The following is a 19,964-nucleotide window of genomic DNA, read 5'->3' on the forward strand; positions in this document are numbered from 1 at the left end:
TAAACATCACTGAAACAACTGGTGACGTGAATCCCTTTAACATGCATAATAGCAAATACCATTAAAGAATGCATCAAGATGTTTAGCACGTCATGTGGTGATATGCCAGAAAGCATCCCAGATAAATGGGATATATCTGATAAAATTGTGTAGTAAACCTGTCTAACACTGTCGCAGATCAGGCTTGCACAAATATTTGTAAATGTGTCAGTTAAAAGCAATTATTAGCATCAATATATATATAGCACAAAAGGTGAACCCAGGTATATATACCTCTACATTGTAAATTAATTCCATATCAAAAGAAAGTACAAACTCAATCTAAAGTATATACATAAAAAACAACCAATCCCCTCAGAAATCCTTTGCAAAACTACATCCAAGTTTGATAATTTCAGTGCAAAGAAAGTCAATTTGACATGGGGCGTGTTCATATAAAAAATATCTTCAAAATTACATTCATAAACTCTAGGATCTACCACTCTACATACTTTTCAATGCTTGCAGTTAAGGTAGTTTTTGGCACAGCCCCAATAACAGTATCTTTCTTCTCTCCACCTTTAAATAGCATTACAGTTGGAATGCTCCGGATACCATATTCAGTTGCAATACGTGGGCTCTCATCTGTGTTAAGTTTGAAGCATCTGATCTTGCCAGCATACTGCTTTGCAAGTTCATCTATTAGGGGTTCTATCATTCGACATGGTCCACACCATGGTGCCCAAAAGTCAACAAGCACAGGAACATCACTCTCTAGGACAAGTGTTTTCCATGTGGAGTCACTGACTTCCTGAACTGCATTACAAGAGACGAAAAAACTGTCAACAGAAAGCAAGGAATATGCGTTGTGATAAAACTAGAAAAGCAGTCACATTTAGCAAGTGAAGTAATTCACTACTTGTAAAAAGTGGGGAAAGTGAAGTTGATACACCATCTACTCTTCTGATGAATAGATTCAGTCTCCACAGAAGAAAGTAAAAGATATTTAGACATGTTCCAAAGACCGTCTGGTTAGAGAACAAATAGATTAGTGTTTGTGTTATACAGATAGCATTTGGTAGCCAGCGACTACAACTGTGATACCATTCCAATCTCCCAAAATGTTGAATGATTGTGGCACAATTCAAGTCACCATTGTAACTTGAATTATGTTGGTCTTGAACTTTTTTTTTCTGTTACCTAGCAGAAAACAACAAATTAGTAAAATTTTCCTCCTAGTATTAGATTGATGTCTTGCAAAAAGGGAATAATCATGTACTCTTTATTCTGCCCATCACATGCATGGCTATATTGTAAAATTTGAAAAGCATTTTAATGAAGAGTTTATTGGCAAACTTGTTCTCAGCATCTCTTAGATTCAATTGTTTAATATGATCTGTTGATAGACTTTGGTAGAATGGCCTGGAATTATGTAGCTAGGTTTAACAAATGGTCAATTCTTCTTCACCCAATCTGATCGCTCAACACTCACTGTTAGTGGTCATAAGGTGCAAAGAATAGATAGCATTGTAAAAGTAAATTTTGTAGTGTATGTAATCTTGTATTATGACCTCTAATAAATAGTGATCAAATTGGAAAATCTTGAGTTTATTATTTATCTATTTTTCCTTTTGTTTGAGCCAACCTCAAGAACTTTCCATTGATGATCAGATGGCACATAGTATTCACTTACTCCCACACATCCTTACCTTATTACACATATTCCTTATCCTATGTTTACTGTAACTAACCAAAACTACCCTTTTTCCTCAGTACTTTGTGCTCTGGCTTAACAGCTGACTTCATTCTTTGCCTTTTATATTTGCTTTTGACTTCATAACTTTTACGTTGCATGCATTACAAGATTCACTTTTACAGCGCAATCCATTCTTTGAACCTAACAAACCCCTAACACTAGTGGACTATCATTTTGATTATTGTCTTGAATCCATACAAACTTTCTCATTGGGTAATTATAGTGATGGATATTAATTGCTTCAAAATTTGGAAGTTGCCTATTAAACACAAGAAACTTAATAATAATTTTAAGTCTGATCTAATAAGAAATAATAACTTCATTCTGAGAAAAACATAGGTCCAGCACAAAAATGTCAGATAGCTTTCAATTCCCATGCACGCCAGAAAAAGAGATTTACAAGGGATGCAAATTTCTATGTTGTCCTCAGTATTTTCTTGAGGACGACTCCGAGAACGTATTTCCAAAGACAAGTTAGGTTGTCAATATTTAATAGGTTCTAAAGACCAATTTGGTTTAAAAGATATTAATATTTATTATTCTTCACCATAATCATGGTGGACCCCAACTTTTGGGTCTTTAACATTTAACTAGCGGAATGAAGAAAAAAATAAACAAATTCCTAAACAATAGGAAGCCAACTAAGAACAACCAGAACTAACATTATAAGAGATTATTAGTAAAAACTAAAAAACATCTTGAACCCAACATAATAACAGAAAAATGTTGGATCAGTTTGCCAGAATTTCTAAGAGAAAAACATAACTATGCGATATTCAAAGAATAAGAGTGAAAAGACAACAGATGTATTACATTCCTGAAAAGGTATAGGTGCTAATTCAGTCTAATCCAATTGCAGCATGTGGACCACACTAGGCCACAAATGGTCCTTGAGATGCCTACCAACATTCCAAAGATCCTGTCCCTTTAGACTTAAGGACCTTTAACAGCTTCCACTCCTACTCCCAATTCACCTTCTGTCTTTCTGCATGTCTGAAAACATGTTTATATGCTAACAAATAGCAATTGTACAAGGTTCCTTATTCCACAGATGGGTCGCATTCCCACATGTACAATTTTTGCTTTCCATACATAAGCTCAGCTCATTATAATTGGCTTACTCCCTATCTGATAATAACTGACAAAGATTTTGATAACTAAATAACCGATGACTCATTGACTTATTATTAATGATAAGTGTGTAATTGATGAGTAACTGACTTATAGATAATGTTCTGAGAACCAACACAAGGTTTTGGGGACTATTTAGAAGCAAATATGACTAAAGCATAATTTAATTGTTCTACGATGCATTATTTTCTTCGGACAATAGGTGTTAATCTTTTTTATTTCCAAAGAATTGAATATCAAGTATATCTTTCATCTGTTCCTTTTGAAGATTGTATCTTTACATGTGAACGTTTTCCTTCATGTGTGGTTTTCTAAGGTAATATATGTGAACGTTTTCCTTCTGAAGATTGTATCTTTACATGTGATCGTTTTCCTTCATGTGTGGTTTTCTAAGGTAATATATGTTTTTATTTTCTCTCCTCTTTTTCTAATTAATCTCATGTGTGCATGAGCTTTTCACTAATATAAAAATGATTACAATTCCCAAATAACATTTGATATATTGCCCATGTTTTTATAAAAGTCTTTCAAAGTTACCTCTCTTCGTAGTTCCAAGCAGCTTAGACAACTTTCACCCATAGTACATAATAGTCATACAATGGCCGACATCAATAAATTCCCTTTGAATACCATAAACTTGGCACCAAGAGATGTAGTTGCCAGTAAATATGACCTTCAGTGCAGTATTATGTTCAATACGCCTACTAACCAAATCATTTTAAACATGGGCAGAGACAATACCTCTTGCAATACAGTGCAATTGAACAATGATGAGAAAGTACGCTTGGTAATTCAATTCCAGACTGTATCATGACATTAGGCCACTATACTCCATGTTATCCTGGATCCTCTGAAGCTGAATTTTATGAACATCATGTTTATGATTACTTCAAAACCCATGTGCTTGCTTGTAAGGACTTGATAGGATATCCCTTGAGCATATACTAGCAGAGACAATCCTAAGTCCCTAACTTTGAGAGATGTCAAAACGTAAAGCACAATTTTTACTTGCTTACCCAACCAAGCATTTCCTCAGCATTTAGAATTATGTTGAATAAGTAATCAAGTGCTCTTAAAGCTTTGACATATTCATGATAATCCATTCAAACAACACAATTAACCTTTCTTAATATTTCACTTTACTTCTCATTGTGTACATCATTATTAAACTATTAGCACTTTCTGTACCTTACTAGAACCTGGGAATGAACCAGTAGCTCCCATTGTGAGCTTTCTTTCTCTCTATTAACTTCACCCCTTTCAACCTAAGTTCTGGAAAAGAGCTCTACTTTAAAGAAACAGAAATTGAATAAGAAAATTGCATTTTCAGAGGACCCGTTAGTAAATGAATATTTTTATAGTCAGTTTGTTACATCCCATTTGTGCCCTAGTTGTTTTTATGCTACTTTACGCCATGTTGTTCGTGCCCTAGTTGTTTTATGCAATATTTACGCAATGTTAATCATGCCCTAGATGTTATATTACGACTTTTAAATTGATGTTTTGCTATTTAGCATGATGACATTTAAGATGTTTTACTTTTGTTGATAATATTTTTGAAATGTCAAGATTATGACAAGATTTCAGGCTAATTGTTTGAACTGGCCAAGTGTGTGCAAGAGTTCGTCGTCCTTCAAGAAGGGAGGGGAAGTATCATCAGGTCAGAGGTAAATGAAAGAGAACTCATGCCATTTGGAAACCCTAACTGTAAGTGAGTCAAGTCGTCTCACATTGACCATGTTTATTTTGTCAGCTTGTTGCGTCAAGTAACCCTAATTGGTCTGTTTAGAGGTTTTAGGGTTTCACGACCCTAAGTCATCGATTGGTTTCCAAGATTAGTTGGTTATTATTATTAATTTATTTATTATTATTCTTAATAATTAATTAAAAAAATCATGTTTAGTAACGTAAATATATAAATTCATATATATATATATATATATATATATATGAATATATTATATTAATGTTCTTGCAACGTAAGGTCCTTTTGTGCAAAGCATTGGCCGACTCTATTATGGCTATTTTAAAATATACTCAAGTATATAAAATAAAGGAGGCTTTGATATTTGAATTAATTTTTCAATCATTCTTAAAGCCGCTAAAAGCATAATCGTGGCCCAAAGCTAAGGTGTTAATTTTGTAATAAACCATTGCTCAAGAACAATGTCATATTAATATTCTCTTCGGGCATAATATAAATGAATCATCAGCACATATTTAATTGATATTGAGATTCATATAAAGTGAAATGAATAAAATCAAATGTTAAGTAATCAATCCTTCTAAAAGAGTCGGGAGGGAAGCCATTTTGGTGTGAACAATAGCTTCTTCTTCGAGCTAAAAAGACATGAAAATCGTGTGACCTTGGGAGATGAAATGAAGTGAAATGCAAGTGAAATAAAAAGAAATTAAAAAGGGAAAATGCCTCATATTTTGGGAAATGTATAGTGGTTTTGGGAAAAGAATTACGGGGAGACTTTTGGAAAGAGCTCTTATTTACTCTTGGAAGAGCAACATATATTTTTCAAGAAGTTTATACGATATTTATGCTCTGCAAAAATCATTCCGCCCTCCTTAGCAGAACGGCACACATTCTTCTAGTTGCTGGGAAATCATTTTGTTCTGCAAATTTAAAAGACATAGGCTCTCTTCAAACGTGGGAACCAGAGGGTTCACTGTGGAAAGGTGTTGTGCAGGACATACTCAGTTGCTTATTTTCTCATTATCCAGGTCATGATATATTTCCTAAACCCTAACGGCTTGAGTATATATATATTTTTTCTTTCTTTCCAAATTGAGCAAAGAAATAAGAAAGGGTTATATAGAAGTACCTTGCAGTATGCAGTTCTTTCTATACTTGCAATGTGCATATTAAATTTGAAAGTCCTCTTATATCTCTTATTCTGTCCTTAACTGAGAAAGGAGGGATATCAATGCTATTTTGAATGCAGTAGGGTTAAGCTGTAATTCTTGTTTAAGCTCTCATTATCTGTTAAAAAAAAGAGGGATGCCTCGTAGCCTTAGCTAAAAGGCAAGATTAAGTATGAAACCACATACCAGCATACAGGCGTGTATGTATATATATAACTTACAACCAAAATGAGCATAGCTGGGATGGAAATACTAGAGCAGTACCGCTCAGAAATAGTGATGTTACATCCAAGAAAACTTGAACTCTTTGTGAAATCCGTATCATTATTATTTTGTTTAGAATTAAGCCAATATGGAGAAGATTCATAGCTGTGTTAGCTGCCTTAAACAATTAAGGAATGTTTCTCTCGAGTGACTGTCAGATTAATTCAGACATGAAAAATATAAGGGTAGACAAGCAAGAGCAGTCTTATGGTATAGATTTTCATTAACAAAAACAGTATGAACAGTTGGATAGTTCATAGTCACCTAATTCTCAGGAAACATGATTGATTCCAAAATCTTAGAATGGTTATGGGAGAACCAGCAGCTCTAAGCCCTGACCTACCTCTTTCATATCACAGTAGTTGATTAAAAACAAAACCCTGAAACAGTGAATTCAGAAAGGAGAGGGTATACTCGTAAAATCAATAAGGTCTTCACCCTCAGCAAGAGGAGGATTACCGTTTCCAGGATTCAAGTTAAGCACACTCAATTTTTGTGATTTTTAATTGTCTTATTATTTACACTTCGTCTAAGTTACCGAATCGGAATCGGAATCGGAATCGGGTACGTGGGTACGGTACGCAGGTACGGCAAAATTTTTTTGAGGGAGCTGGGTACGTTTTGGGTACGTTAGTATAAAAAACATATAAAAATCATAAATATGTATATTAAAATTTAAATATATTAATTCTAAATTAAAAAAATATTTATATATATTAAAAATTACATATATTAAATATATATTAATATTAAATATATACTTTATAAATTTAATATTATTTTTAACTTATAATTTTATTATATAACTATTAAGATATAGTTTTACGAACAATATACTAATATAATGTATAATAATTTTAAAATAAACTATTTTATATATTTCATTATTAAAAATTAAACATATTAATTATAAATTAATATTAAATATATCTTATAAAATTTATATTATTTTAAATTTGTAATCTAATTATATAACTAGTAATATATACGTTACGGGACAATATATTAAGATAATGTATAATACTTTTTAAAAATCTATTTTATATATTCCATTATTAACGATGAAGGTTTGCAACAGCATCCATGGATTCCGTCATGGTTATTCATTCGCACAAACTACATTGTCTAAAACATTTTTGTTCAACTCGGACAAATGAAGAAACTACTGCCGTCGCCTGAGCATTGTCGTGAGCTGTTGCCTGAGCGTTGTCGTGAGCCATGAGCCGTGAGCAGTGAGCCGTTGTCGTGAGCGGTGAGCGGTGAGCCATTGTCGTGAGCTGTGAGCCGTTGTCGTGAGCCGAAGACAAACGAAGACAAGCGTTGCCGAAGACAAATCCGAAATGCATTTTCTGTCTGCTCATGCACGTCTTCTGTTTTTGTTTTAGGGTTTAAATAACCCATTTTCCTTCCGTGAAAGTCAACCTAGACGAATCCAAGATGAATCGTATCCGAACCCGAATCCAAGACGAATCGTATCCGGATTTGGGGGAAAACCTAGACGTACCGGTAACTTAGCACTTCGTTGTTAAGTACCTAGAGAGATTCTAGTGATTGTTAATGGTCACCGTATTTAGTTCCCCTTGAGTGGTTCTATGACCTGCGAACCCAAGTGCTGCCATGAAGGGTGGAACTTGACTTCACACCTAAGTGTGATTGCACCAATTTGAAAACCTTGGGCCAAGGAGGTGCTCATACCAAAGCGTCAATCAAGATGGTTAAGTTATCTTCAAATTGGTAAGAAACAACCGGCTAGAGTAGTATTTCAGTGCCCATTAATGCAGTTGGGCATAACAAATATTATAGGAGCACTTAGACTTTTAGTAAACATTACCTCAGTGTGAAAAGGTTTGATAGACAAGGGAGCTTATAACGCCTCTTAATGCAAATAGTCATATGTATGGAAATACATAGTTTCACAGCTTCCTAATGCATATTGGCATTCAAACAAAAATAAATAGTTTCACTGAATGGTACAAAAGCAGTATGAATGTTCATAATACACACATAACATAGAAGCTAATGTTGATGAGGGAGATAGCAGCCTATTGCCTGTCTCATCTTTTCCGCACTAAGGTAAGAATATCGGTGTAAACCATGCTTCAATGAACTAGAAGGGAACAATTTTACATCTAAAATAAAAAAAGGCCTTAAACCTCAAGATGAGGTAGAGTACCGGCCGATACAGTCAACTATGCCGAACTTTATAGAACTATCAACTGTCTGGATATTTCCTGTAATATTCATGTGTGAAAAAGGGCATCATATGCTATTCATTCTTGTACTCATGAGAGAGTAGGTAGCTAGCTCAAGGGCACAAGTATGAACTCCGTACTAAATTAATCAAGGGTTTGGTCAAGAAGGGTTACATTATAAGAGTATAAGTCTAAGTTACCGAGTTCGGCCACCTAGACCCCTGGTACTGGTCCGGTACGGTCCGGGTTCAGTTCGCCTGTGGTTCAAACAGGGTTCGTGGTTCACAGGCCTGGTTCGAACCACCCAAGAGGATCCAGGGTCGAACCCAAGAGGACCCAAGTCGAACCCAGGGGTCTAACAGCCCAAAAATGGATTTTTTTTTGCAAAATTTAATTTTTTTTGAATTCCACCACATAAAAAATTAAAATTCCTAAAGAGAAGCACAAGTTTGTACGAAAGAACAAGTCAAAAAATACAATTCCCGTATGGAAGAATGCACCTTGATCAAAATTTTGACTTCTTTGGCCTTGTTCTTGACGTCTTAGAAAAGCAGAAAAATGATGCACGCCATGGAGTTCCATGTGGGTTTGAAGGTTGTAATTTGGTGTTGGCAGCGCCCCTCGCAGGGTCAGGGGGAGCGCGCCCTGGGCGCTGCCCCGGGACCCTCCGAGGAGCGCTGCCCCTCGACCCTGCAAGGGGCTCTGCCCCTCGACCCCGAAACCCCCGCAAGGGGCGCTGCCCCTTGACCCCGTTGGGGGCGTTGCCCCAAACCCTCATTAGAGAATCCATTTAATGATCAAACTTTAAATTGTTGAAAGTTGAAACAATGATACTTCAATATTTTATCATTTTGATATTAAACTTGATGTATATGATGCTGTTATGGTATGATCATGATGCTATGATTACAAGTTTATGTTGGTTTTGTTGTTTATATTATGCTATGTGACATGCTAATCTTACTTCATGCTTATAGGCTGCATATATATATAATTTACATGTTTTTGTACTAACGAACCCAAACCCCTTTTCAAAATTTTGCCGTACCGGCGTACCGGGTTCTTCGAACCCGAACCGGTGCCTGAACCCGAACCGGTAACTTAGGTATAAGTCATCTCAAGTTTATAGTCCAGTATGTGAAACTTGGGTCCACACTTGAATGACAGCCAATGAGTCTCATAGAGTCAGAATGCAGTAGCATAGAGACAAACATGAGGACTTGGATACCTTCAAAAATTTAATCCAACTAAGCAGGTTGATATACAATTAACTTCATGAACTAGCGTAAATGCTATTACATTTAAACTTTCAGCCAAGGTGATGCTACTCTACAAGCGTCAACCAGTTTGTTAATCTAGATACACAACCTGGTCAGAGGTCGTACTAGTTAGGCAAAGCCTATGGTGTATGACCAACTAGGGATCTGTGTAGGATTACCCTCCAGTTGGTATGGCATGAGTTAGACTTTTTGTTACCTCCCTGCGAAGGGTCAGGCCAATCCAGTCGGATATGGCACTGGGGATTAGTAAGTTCGTAGTTGGGCAGAAAAGCGCTCTGATGATACTTTCCCTCATTGGTTTGTTGATAAAGTTATTAAAGTTCAGAATATTGGTATCTAGAGAAATGTATTCTCTAAACCTCTCTTTTCAATTGAATAGAAATGTTTAAAGTTACATTCGTATCTTCTATTAATGCTTACAGCATAGATCTTTGTTTAATTCAAGCTTTTAGTTAAGATCTAGTTTCATTTCAGTTATGTGATGTTTAAAAAAATAAAAACAAGAGTAGTTTTTCCCTCCTTTTCTGCTACAAAGATGTAAAAGTTATTATTTCAAATTTGCATAAGTTGTTGCCTGTTGCACAGTTTTAAACATCAAAGTAACAAGTAGCAGAGTAAAGATTGTTCTATAATTGATTAAACAAATTTGTTAATCAAATCTCAGAACATGCACCAGCCATCTCAACACATAAATAAAATCACACAACCCAAACCCCGAGTCATAAAATTTGTGATTACTTAAAAAATTTAAAGATATAAAGACTTACCATATTAAAAAAAAAAAAGGTGCTCTTTGTATTGACACTTTCACTAACCTGGAGAAGACAAAAGCTACTGATAAATGGCAAAAAAAAAGATAAATTTCTTAGTGAGCCTCGAGTCATAGAAAAAGGCTAGGCCTCTCTCCTCCTAGAACACACTTCATTATCCCTTCACACAGAGTATGGCACTGCTTAGCATAATTGCAGACATTCATGGGAAATACCTGATAATCCCACAGAAATGTCATAAAATATTAAAACAACCATGCAAAACATGTAACAACAGAAACCACATTAAAACTAGCCCAAACCTGTAAATTGAAATCCATATTTTTTTAATGAACCAAAGCGACTGGAAATTTACCAACAACACCAAATGAGATATCAAAGCATAGAATACAACAAATAGAGGGAGCCTAAAGTATCACCATGTATCTACTAGAACTAATAAATGTCCCTCCAGGCAAAAGAGGGATTGAGCTAGAGATTCTCAAACATGGCTTAGCTATTAGTATGTAAGGGATGATGATCAAATTTATAATATTGGGACTATTAAAAGCTAAATATATAGAAAGTTCAAAAAGAATGGTCATCGTGATGAAATTATAAACAAGAAGTATACACAATATAAGGATGTATTCAATCCTAATTTGATAGAAAGAAATTATTTCTCAAATAAGGCTGGCTTAGACAATACAGTAAATATTACAGCAAGTAAAAATAATGTATGCAATCTGCACAACAAAACTGATTGTTGATAAACCCCAAAATACCATAGTTGGAAAGAATTTAAAAACTTTGTAATATAGATGAAATAGAATATAAATACAGTTTCTTGTTAACTTGTCCCTCTGACAAATATAAGCCGTAACTTTATAAACTTTGACAGTACCTTTAATCTGTAGAAACTTCTGGTTTATGAGAATCAAAAAGAGCTGGGTGATTTTATTTTCGATATGCTCAGATATAAAAGAGATGTGTTAAAACTTACAAAATGCACTTTGTTTCAGATTAATTCATTAATAATTTGTTTTCATTTATAAATTTCAGACTTTCAGTGTTAAGGAAAGGTAAAAAATCATTATCATCTCCCAAAGTAAATACATTAAGCAAGATAAACTTGCATGATATGGCAAAAAGAGACAAGAATGAATAGAGGATATACAACTTGTAATGAAATGGATTCCTGAGATAGATCAACCAAACATTTCTTTTGATCCTTGAGAAGGAATTTCTTTATATAAGTTTCAATTCCTGAGTTGACCTAATGGTGGAGAACTTGTGCTCTTAAAAGAGAGGTCACAAGTTCAAATACCTGCAGTGGGTAGGGTATGTACGCCTCATTTGTAGCACACTTGACTGCCTCCTGCATTGAGTGCAGGGTAGTCCCATATACTATTAAGTATAAGCCATCTGTAGATCCAAAAACAGATCACCCGGTATCATGGATTATAAAAGGATCCATTTCCATTCTTGAAATGGGCAAAAGCAAATGCAAGTCTTTTCAATTGAAATTTATAAGCTTCTTTGAGGAATTTACTAAGAGTAATTGAGTTCCATGCATGATCTTCAAGTTCATGCTCTTTCCATTGATGTCTGTAAGAGTATTCATAAGTAAACCTAGAACGGGCTTTTGATTCAGCTCTCAAATTTAATTAGCAAACTAATGCCATGTATAATATAGACAATGGGAAATCTATCACTTCATAATGTTCTTTGAGATTTCACAAGGCTTATCTTGAAAGGCTTGTATATAGGCCGTCAAATTTCAGTCCCTTAAAAAATTATCAATCAAGAGAACATCATGTTAATTGGCAAGTTGGAGACTCTTGACATTGCTTGATGTCTCCTATAAAATATTCCCCAAAGCCACAATGAAAGGAAAAAATATTTTACTTAAGGTTGTCAAGCATAAACAAATACGTTTCATCACAGGAATGCACTGGTCTAGGGGCTTTTCACATTCCCTTTATGATAAGACAGATAGTCAATAAGCATATTAGTGATACCTTTGCTCAACTCATTATCAAACTCCAACTTGCATCCATCAAGATACCCTAATAATTTCAAATTCCAATCATCTGTTTAGCTTTAAGTTCTCTTGAACACCTCACATTGAATCACATAAGCCTGTGACATAGCCTTAGCCTGATTCCAACTTGCTTCCACTAAGGATCTCCAAAAAGTTTGACCATTTGTATTAGCTAAAAGTTCTTTTGGATGCCTCAAACCCATAACATAAGCCTGCAAAAAAATATTCTGACCTTATCACCTATATGGATTGATCCAGAAAAATCTTACAAGTTGTTACATTGTGAACAAACTCGTCTCATATCAAATTTATAAAGGGCTTCTATACAACAAATTCACAATTACAAGAGACTGACTAAAACTGGAGATTTTCAGGTCATTAAGGATAATAATGTACCAATGGTGATCGGTGATCACTTATTGTGTAAAAAAAAAAAATCTATCATATTAGTTGAGGAAAGCTTTCAAAGTTTCATGCCATGAAGAGAATGGTTAGCAATCTTTTCCAATGCATGTAGCTCCTCGTTCCAATTCCCTAAATTGCAATGCTGCAAGTAAAGCATAATATATGCTGCAAATTGAGGCAAGGATTATAAATAGCCCTTGTATTACTTCCTGATACGTACTCAATTTGCTTTGTGATCCAATTGGCATCATAGCAGCCGTTGCAAGCATATCAAATTACATATATCCCAAGATAGAAAACTTAGCCTTCTTCGACCAAAATGAAAATTTCTCATCCTCCTGGGTTTTCACGTAAGTACTTAAAGTATCTGTCCTCAAAGATACTCACATTGGGCAATCTTTCAAAAAGGCATCATCAAACATTCATTAAATATTACTGTTAAGGCACAATGAAAAACAGAAAGAGTTTTGTCTCTACAGCAGCTTGTCATCGACTGTCATTGATAAGTTACAATCTTAAGTGTTAAATGAATCATTAAAGCTGTTTGATGTATCAAAGATTCGAAACATTTTATTAAACTAAACTTAGAAACCCTGCAAAATTCTTGAGAGCTAGCATATCAGCTGCATCCAAACTTGGACTTAGAGATCAAATATATCCATACATCCAAGGAAGTGCCATAACTACAAATGAAAAAGAAACATACCATGTGATCAAGGTTGACCACAAATTAAGAACTGACATTTTAACAAAAAAAACATTCCATGACCCAAGTTAATTAGTATCTCTAATTTTCTTCCTTATATTCTTTGTAAATAGGAATCAATTGGCAAAACATCACATAATAACTCCTCATAAAAAAGATGAATAGCCTACGAGAAGCAATATGACAAGTAAGGTGTATGTTTCTGGTGCTACAGTAACTAATCCATCCCAAACTATTAAGGCTATGGATGAGGCATGGGTAGCAAATTCAGGTGCATCACAATGGCTTCAACAATGAGGTTCTCCATGCTCACCACCATCAGCCAAAAAATTCAATGGCTGACCTTGCAGCCACATCTATGAATGTAATAGGTGCTCAACTCTAGTATCTAGCACAAATGTTGGGGTTGTTGCATTGAGAAAGGCAGCTTCAGGGTCCATTTCTTCCACTTGAAGCTCATGTGAACCCTCAACTTTTGTGCACATGAATAAATTCTTCTACACATGGCTTGCCACCACTTCTTGACGAGTGAAGAGACTTTCAAAAGTGCAACCTTGATCTTTTCTTCATCAGAAAGTCATTCATAAAGAAATATGACTCTAACTAATCTACCCAGTTATCTAATGCATCTACATCTATTTTATCCTCAAACATAGGAATGCCTGAATTCACTTGGAATTTAAAGGGACTAAACAACTGAAAGATTTTCTTGATAATTGAGTTGATGGAACCACCCATTTGAGGACTTCAACAACCTGTTTGAACACAAATGTTTGTTGTTCTTAAGAAAACTTTATAATTTTATTTTTGATCATCGTGTAGACTTCATCAATGGGAATGCCTAAATTCACTTGAAATCTAAGGGGACTAGACCACCAAAAACTCTACTTGACAATTGCGTTGATGGAACCGCCCATTTAAGGAATTCAACAATCTGGTTGAACAGAAATGTCTATTGTTCTTAAAGAACCTTTACAACTTCATCTTTGATCATCATGTGGACTGCATTTTGTGCTTCTTCCAGCTAAACACGATTGAAACAACTTGGGAGATAACTTGATGGATCTTGTAGTTTGACGTTGAGGTTCAAATGCTCCAATTTCATTCAATTGGACATGCAAGATGAATTTGGCTCTAATCCCAATGATTGGGGCCCGAAGTGGTCCAAGGGACCACACTCTAAATGTAAATATAGATGTGTGGTATGCATGTAGATGCAATATGGAGGCAAGGATTCACATAAAGAAGAAAATTATAATTGGAATAGAAATTTTATTAATCTGTGCATTCTGTATATGACATTTTCTCCAGGGAGACGTATGGTTGTGTATTTTCTCTCTATCTATCCCATGCCCTGCTGCTTATGTTACACATTTACATTAGAGATCACATTCGTAAAGACAAAAGATCGTTATAGAAGTTGATACTATTGACTTTCTAGGTGTACCGCTTCATCTCTAATGATTAAAATTTTTGGTTGCTCGCTGTACTGACAGCTGGCATATCATGGAAACAGCTTCAGAAGATGCACTGGATTGTTGCGTGGTGTTTTAGATGTGGTGGGATGTGCTGCACTAAATTATGTACTATGTGAACTAACACGTGTACTTGTAATGTGGCAAGAAACACAAAAGGAGTTGCTTGTGTAGTTGTGCGGCCTTATCTATGGTACTGCGCGAGTGGCGTGTGATACAAAAGCATCGTGTAAGATCTGTGTGATGCCTTCTGAGTTGTACAGCATGCTTCCAAGCATTGCGTGAGTGGCACATGAAGAAAGGTGATGTGTGCAGAGGCGCGGCAAGGCTTCCCGTGCTAATTGGGTGGCATATAATGTAGGAAGTTGTGCTCATTAGCACAACATGATTCGTACACTGAGGTACAAGGATCTGCTCACAGGATTTTGCACTGCTGTTTTAAGTACTAAGGCTGGCAGGCCTGCCTGGGCAGTAGCACCACAAAATGGATCGGATAGCACTTACTCTCAGAAGGAATCAACCCACCCTACAAGCAGAAAATTATAGTAGCTCTTACTTTTGAAAACATGAAAAAAGAACTTTTCCTAACCAGTTGGAAGTTGGCTCAAACATATGATATAAAATGTTAAAAAAAAAAAAAAAAATCATAGCTGGAAACGAATGACAAAAGAAAATAAGATCTTCCTAATGTACTCTATAATCTCTAGTATCATTAAATGCCACAACCTCACAAACAGATAATTGATATTGTAACTTCCTTCACCAGATAATATCATTTAACCCAACAAAACTGCTGGCAGATGCTAATTTAATCTAATATGTGAATGTCTAGTTACCCCAAGAAAAAGTGGATTTCACTTTAAACCCCGTTTTTCATCATAAGGATTGAATAAATGAATAGAAAACAAACCTAAAACACCACAATTATGAAGATACGGACCCAGGATTAATCGTATACAACTTACAAGTCGTTTAATCATTACAATATGGTGATATCAATGGGGAGAGATGCACAGAAAAAAAAAATTGAAAATTGAATCTGTTGGAAACATACCTGTAGCAACAGTCTCTTGTGCCTCACAGACAATGCCCCTGGAGGCACGTAACTTCTTCCCATTAAATGCAACCGATAGACGCTTCTCAAGACCTCCAATCCTCAATCCCCTACATGTGGGCATGCCCAACCTCGTGTTCCCCCTGAAGACCCTTCCACGCAAGACTGATGCATAGGCTACTGCGTTAGAAGCCCTGGAGGATAATGATAGAGCCCCTGCCTCTATTACCATAGCCATTGAGGTCCCCAAAAGAGAAATGCTAACTAGTACTACAGATGACCCAAAAGACCCAATCGCAGACAGAGTTTAATTTTCAGATTTCTAGAAAACCCAAGTAAGGAGACCTAAAAGGACAGAGAACCCAAATGCCAAAACAGGTTTAGTTTAACAGACCCACTAAAGTTAAGGGAATTAACAAGTGAAAGGCGCTTTTACACCTGATTTTGTAGGATATCTACAATGTCCAATGACAAAATGAAAACAAGTGGGCTAGCCAGTTTTTGGATTTGGGGGAAAACTGAAGATAAAAACTCAGTATTAACAGCTAGAATTACAGACCAACGTGGGTTTTATGGGGCAATCGAACCACCATTTAACTACACATTAGGCCAAATCCTAGTGAAAGTCAATATCCCAAAAGAATTGCCCTTTGTCTTCTTCGGTGTTGTGTATCATTTTATGTGGTTAGGACTGGGGCTCGTATGAGATTTTTCGAGCCATTCATCTAAGGCTTTGGAGTTTAGATGAGGTACTTTGTGTGGATGGGAATGAGACAATGCATATGATGCGGAGAACATATGGATAAGAATTATGCTAAAGGGATAAAATAAGGCACCACGCTCGTGGAGGACTTATAATTCAATTATCTGTACTGAAAGGAGAGCTATGCTCCAAGAATGAAATGAAAAGGTAAAGTTAAAAGGTGCTTTTTATAGGTTGCGGTGAGTTAGATTTCTTTCTAACTTTACATGAAGATATTTTATGTATATATCTATATGGTTTTTATATTGGATTTAAGTTTTTAAGTAATAATTGTGATAAATAGTTGAAAGTCGATTTAAGTTTTTAGTAATAATTATAATAAAAAGTAGAAATCATAATGATAGTTGTAGATTTATAAAAATGACCACTTTCCTAAATGAATATTTAATATTCATTTTAACTCCATTCCTCTATTCTAATTAAATTCTTCACATTCATCTATTTAATTAAATGAATTACTCAATTTATTTAATTAAGTTCACTTAAGTCTTTTCTAGCATGTAATTAATTCCTCTTTCTCCCCTTTTAATTAAATTGATCCTTGCGAGTAAATAAATATAATTTATTTATTTAAATCCCCCATTTGTATTTATGCAAGTTGCTTCTATTTTTGTTGAAATAAAGTAATTTATTTTAATTAAAATTCATCTCCATCCACTTGCATTTTCTTACATCTCCCACTTGCCTCTTAACCCCCCTTTCTTAATTCTTCTGGAACCCATCTAATCTTAATCAGTTAGCCTAATCCATCCAATCATCTCATTTCCCTAAATTTGAGGATGTCACTTCTCAAATTTGGAGGAAAGTCTTCCAAAAGCATTAAAGTCTTTATGTCTTCAACAAGCTAACTTGTTGAGTTCCCCCAAATTTGGAAGGACTCTTCCAAATTTATCCCCAAAGTCTTCCAAACCATTAATGGTTAGCTAACCCTTTTGGCATGGTTAGAGACTTTTTCCCTAACTCAACCTTCATCTAACCCAAGGAACTCAATCAAGCAGTCATGGCTTTACCCTTGGTTATCCCTTTAACCTTTGCACAAGAGTTTACCCCTTGGATAAAATTGTTATCCAAGAGATGACTCTAATCTAACCTTAACCTTACCTCCTAAGGTAACCTTCATGTTTTCTCAAGCATTTAATGCTTCTTACATCCCCTCTCAAGCAACCTCTTGTTGACAATTGTCATCATTTCATTGGTGAGAATTGTGAACATGGATTGATTAACTTTCAATGATGGCCCTTGTTAAGATTGTTCAATCTTGACCATCCATTGCCCTATTTTCCCTATAAATAGAGCTCGCATTCTCTCATTTGAGATCCAAGTTTTATGCATCTAACTTATAGTCATTTTTACTAAGCATTTAGCCTCTCTTTGTTTAAAATCACACTAAGCATTTAGAAGCATTTTCATTAGCATAGCATATCCATGTTAGACTAGTATATTTTGTTAGGATTGGATTACTAATCTTTATCATAGCATCATATTCATACTAGTTTAAAGCATTCTAGTTTCAAATACCATGCATGTTGTAGGAATGCATTCATGTTATTAATAAATCATCACTCATTCTTGGAGTTGTCAGTCCTAAGCCACCTTGTTCAATGATTTGAGAGCAAGAGTGAGACCTTGGGAATCCTGTGAGATAGAGAACAATGGGACACACCTTGGGAAGTTGAGCTATTCAATATAGCTCTATAACTTGCACTAAGAGTCTCATTGGTGTGTGGATCTTTTGAAATTGATTTTTCTATTTCTGCTAACCACATTTCCCGCACACATTTATGGCGCCCACCGTGGGGCATAACCCCATTAATCACATCATTTTTTTATGCAGGAACAAGATTGCAAGCACGCGGAAAAGTTGTTTTAGCGCATTGGACCCTTTCTTTAGCGCATACAAACTTTTTGTTAGCGCTTCTGGTATATTGTTTAGCGCATATAGACTTTCGGATAGCGCATAATATTCCAATTTTATTATGTGCATTGGAGAAACAGCGTAGCGCGTTCGGTAATCAGTATAGCGCATAGGAGTCATTTTGTAGCGCATCTGTGCAAAAGTCCATCTCGTGATTCTGGCAGAAACAAAAGCATAATTTGTAACAGAAGTAAAAAGTTAGGCTTGTGTAATCTCACCTTAGATTTAAATTTTTCACTAACTGTTACTTTTGTTGCAGGGTACGAATCTTTGTCTGTAGATTGGAGGAGTTTTATTTTAGGCATTTAATTATTTTTGTTTCTAACTTTTTCAAGTTAATCTTAAAAATGGTTCATTTTCCTGTTAGTTAAAAAGAACTATAAACTATTTTCATTTTGTAAAGGATTAAAAAGAACTACAAACAAACTTTCAAAGTTTTGGAAAGGTTAAAAAGAATCCCATTTTCTTTTGGTGTTGCTTAAAAAGAACCTCATTTATCCTTTGGTGCTTAAAACAAAACCTCATTTTCATTTTGCAATGGATTAAAAAGAACAACAAAATTCACATTTACTTTCTTGCAAGATTAGGGGAAACACTTCATTTTGGGCTTTAAAAAGAAGGTTACAAATTTTCAATCTTCTTGCAAAAAGTAAAAAGAACGATCCACATTTTCTTGCAAGATTAAAAAGAATCATCAACTTGTCCATTTCTTGCAAACGAATTCACTTTCAAGCAAACGTGCATTATTTTATGTTGACCAGGATTTCCTTTCCTATATTAACAAACAAATTGCTGAGGAACTAAAAAGAACACCATGTTTTTTTAGCAACATCTTCAAGTAGAAGTTAGCAAAACATTGCTTTGAAGGATAAAAAGAACCTTGTTTTCTTTGTCTCGAAAGTGGAAGGTATATGCTCTCCCCTTAACTGGGTGACCAAAAAGCCAAACCACTCTTACGCTTTCTTTACTTCAAGAATTTAAATCATTTAGCAGACCTGCCCTCCCGAGTTGTTCTTAGAGCGCTATTAATGGTCGGTGAGAGGGGATCAACCTAAGTGGGAAATGACTTTATCGCCAAGTGTTCCAACCCACTATAATCAAATGTGAAGGCGGACGAAAGTCCCCTTCAACGGTTTTGCTTAGTGATTAGCCTTCCCCCAGTATCTTTAAGATATATAAAGTCTTTGTTCTAAAGGTTGGGAAGCCTCCCGAGGGAGTTTATCACTGAAGACCAAATGGAAGCCTGATTATGAACCTTAGCACTAGAAACTTTGAGCCGAGTCGGCATCTAAGCATTTTCAATAGCGTAGTGCAAGGGTGGGGAAGAATCTACTCCCAAGATTACTCACCATATATCTCCCAAGATAACTACTCAAT

The 19,964-nt window shown here is 35.4% G+C and overlaps 1 protein-coding gene across 1 annotated transcript; it reads right to left on the reverse strand.

The window, feature by feature from the left end:
* Nucleotides 1–254: 254 nt before the first annotated feature.
* Nucleotides 255–16,671, reverse strand: LOC131064736 (uncharacterized). Its single transcript, XM_057999006.2, has 2 exons — nt 15,910–16,671; nt 255–795 (listed from the first exon to the last, which is right to left on the reverse strand). Exons 1-2 carry the CDS (start codon nt 16,145–16,147, stop codon nt 476–478), a joined length of 558 nt encoding a protein of 185 aa, XP_057854989.2. The 5' UTR covers nt 16,148–16,671; the 3' UTR covers nt 255–475.
* Nucleotides 16,672–19,964: the final 3,293 nt, after the last annotated feature.

Source organism: Cryptomeria japonica, chromosome 8 (assembly GCF_030272615.1).
Source record: "Cryptomeria japonica chromosome 8, Sugi_1.0, whole genome shotgun sequence".
In the NCBI taxonomy this organism is placed as follows: domain Eukaryota; kingdom Viridiplantae; phylum Streptophyta; class Pinopsida; order Cupressales; family Cupressaceae; genus Cryptomeria; species Cryptomeria japonica.

Bases quoted from the DNA above. Each gene is read 5' to 3' on its own strand.
- LOC131064736 (XM_057999006.2), bottom strand. From the start codon at position 16,147: ATGGCTATGGTAATAGAGGCAGGGGCTCTATCATTATCCTCCAGGGCT. The intron at 796-15,909 runs GTATGTTTCCAA...CTTGTAATGCAG, and splicing joins ACAAGAGACTGTTGCTACAG to TTCAGGAAGTCAGTGACTCC.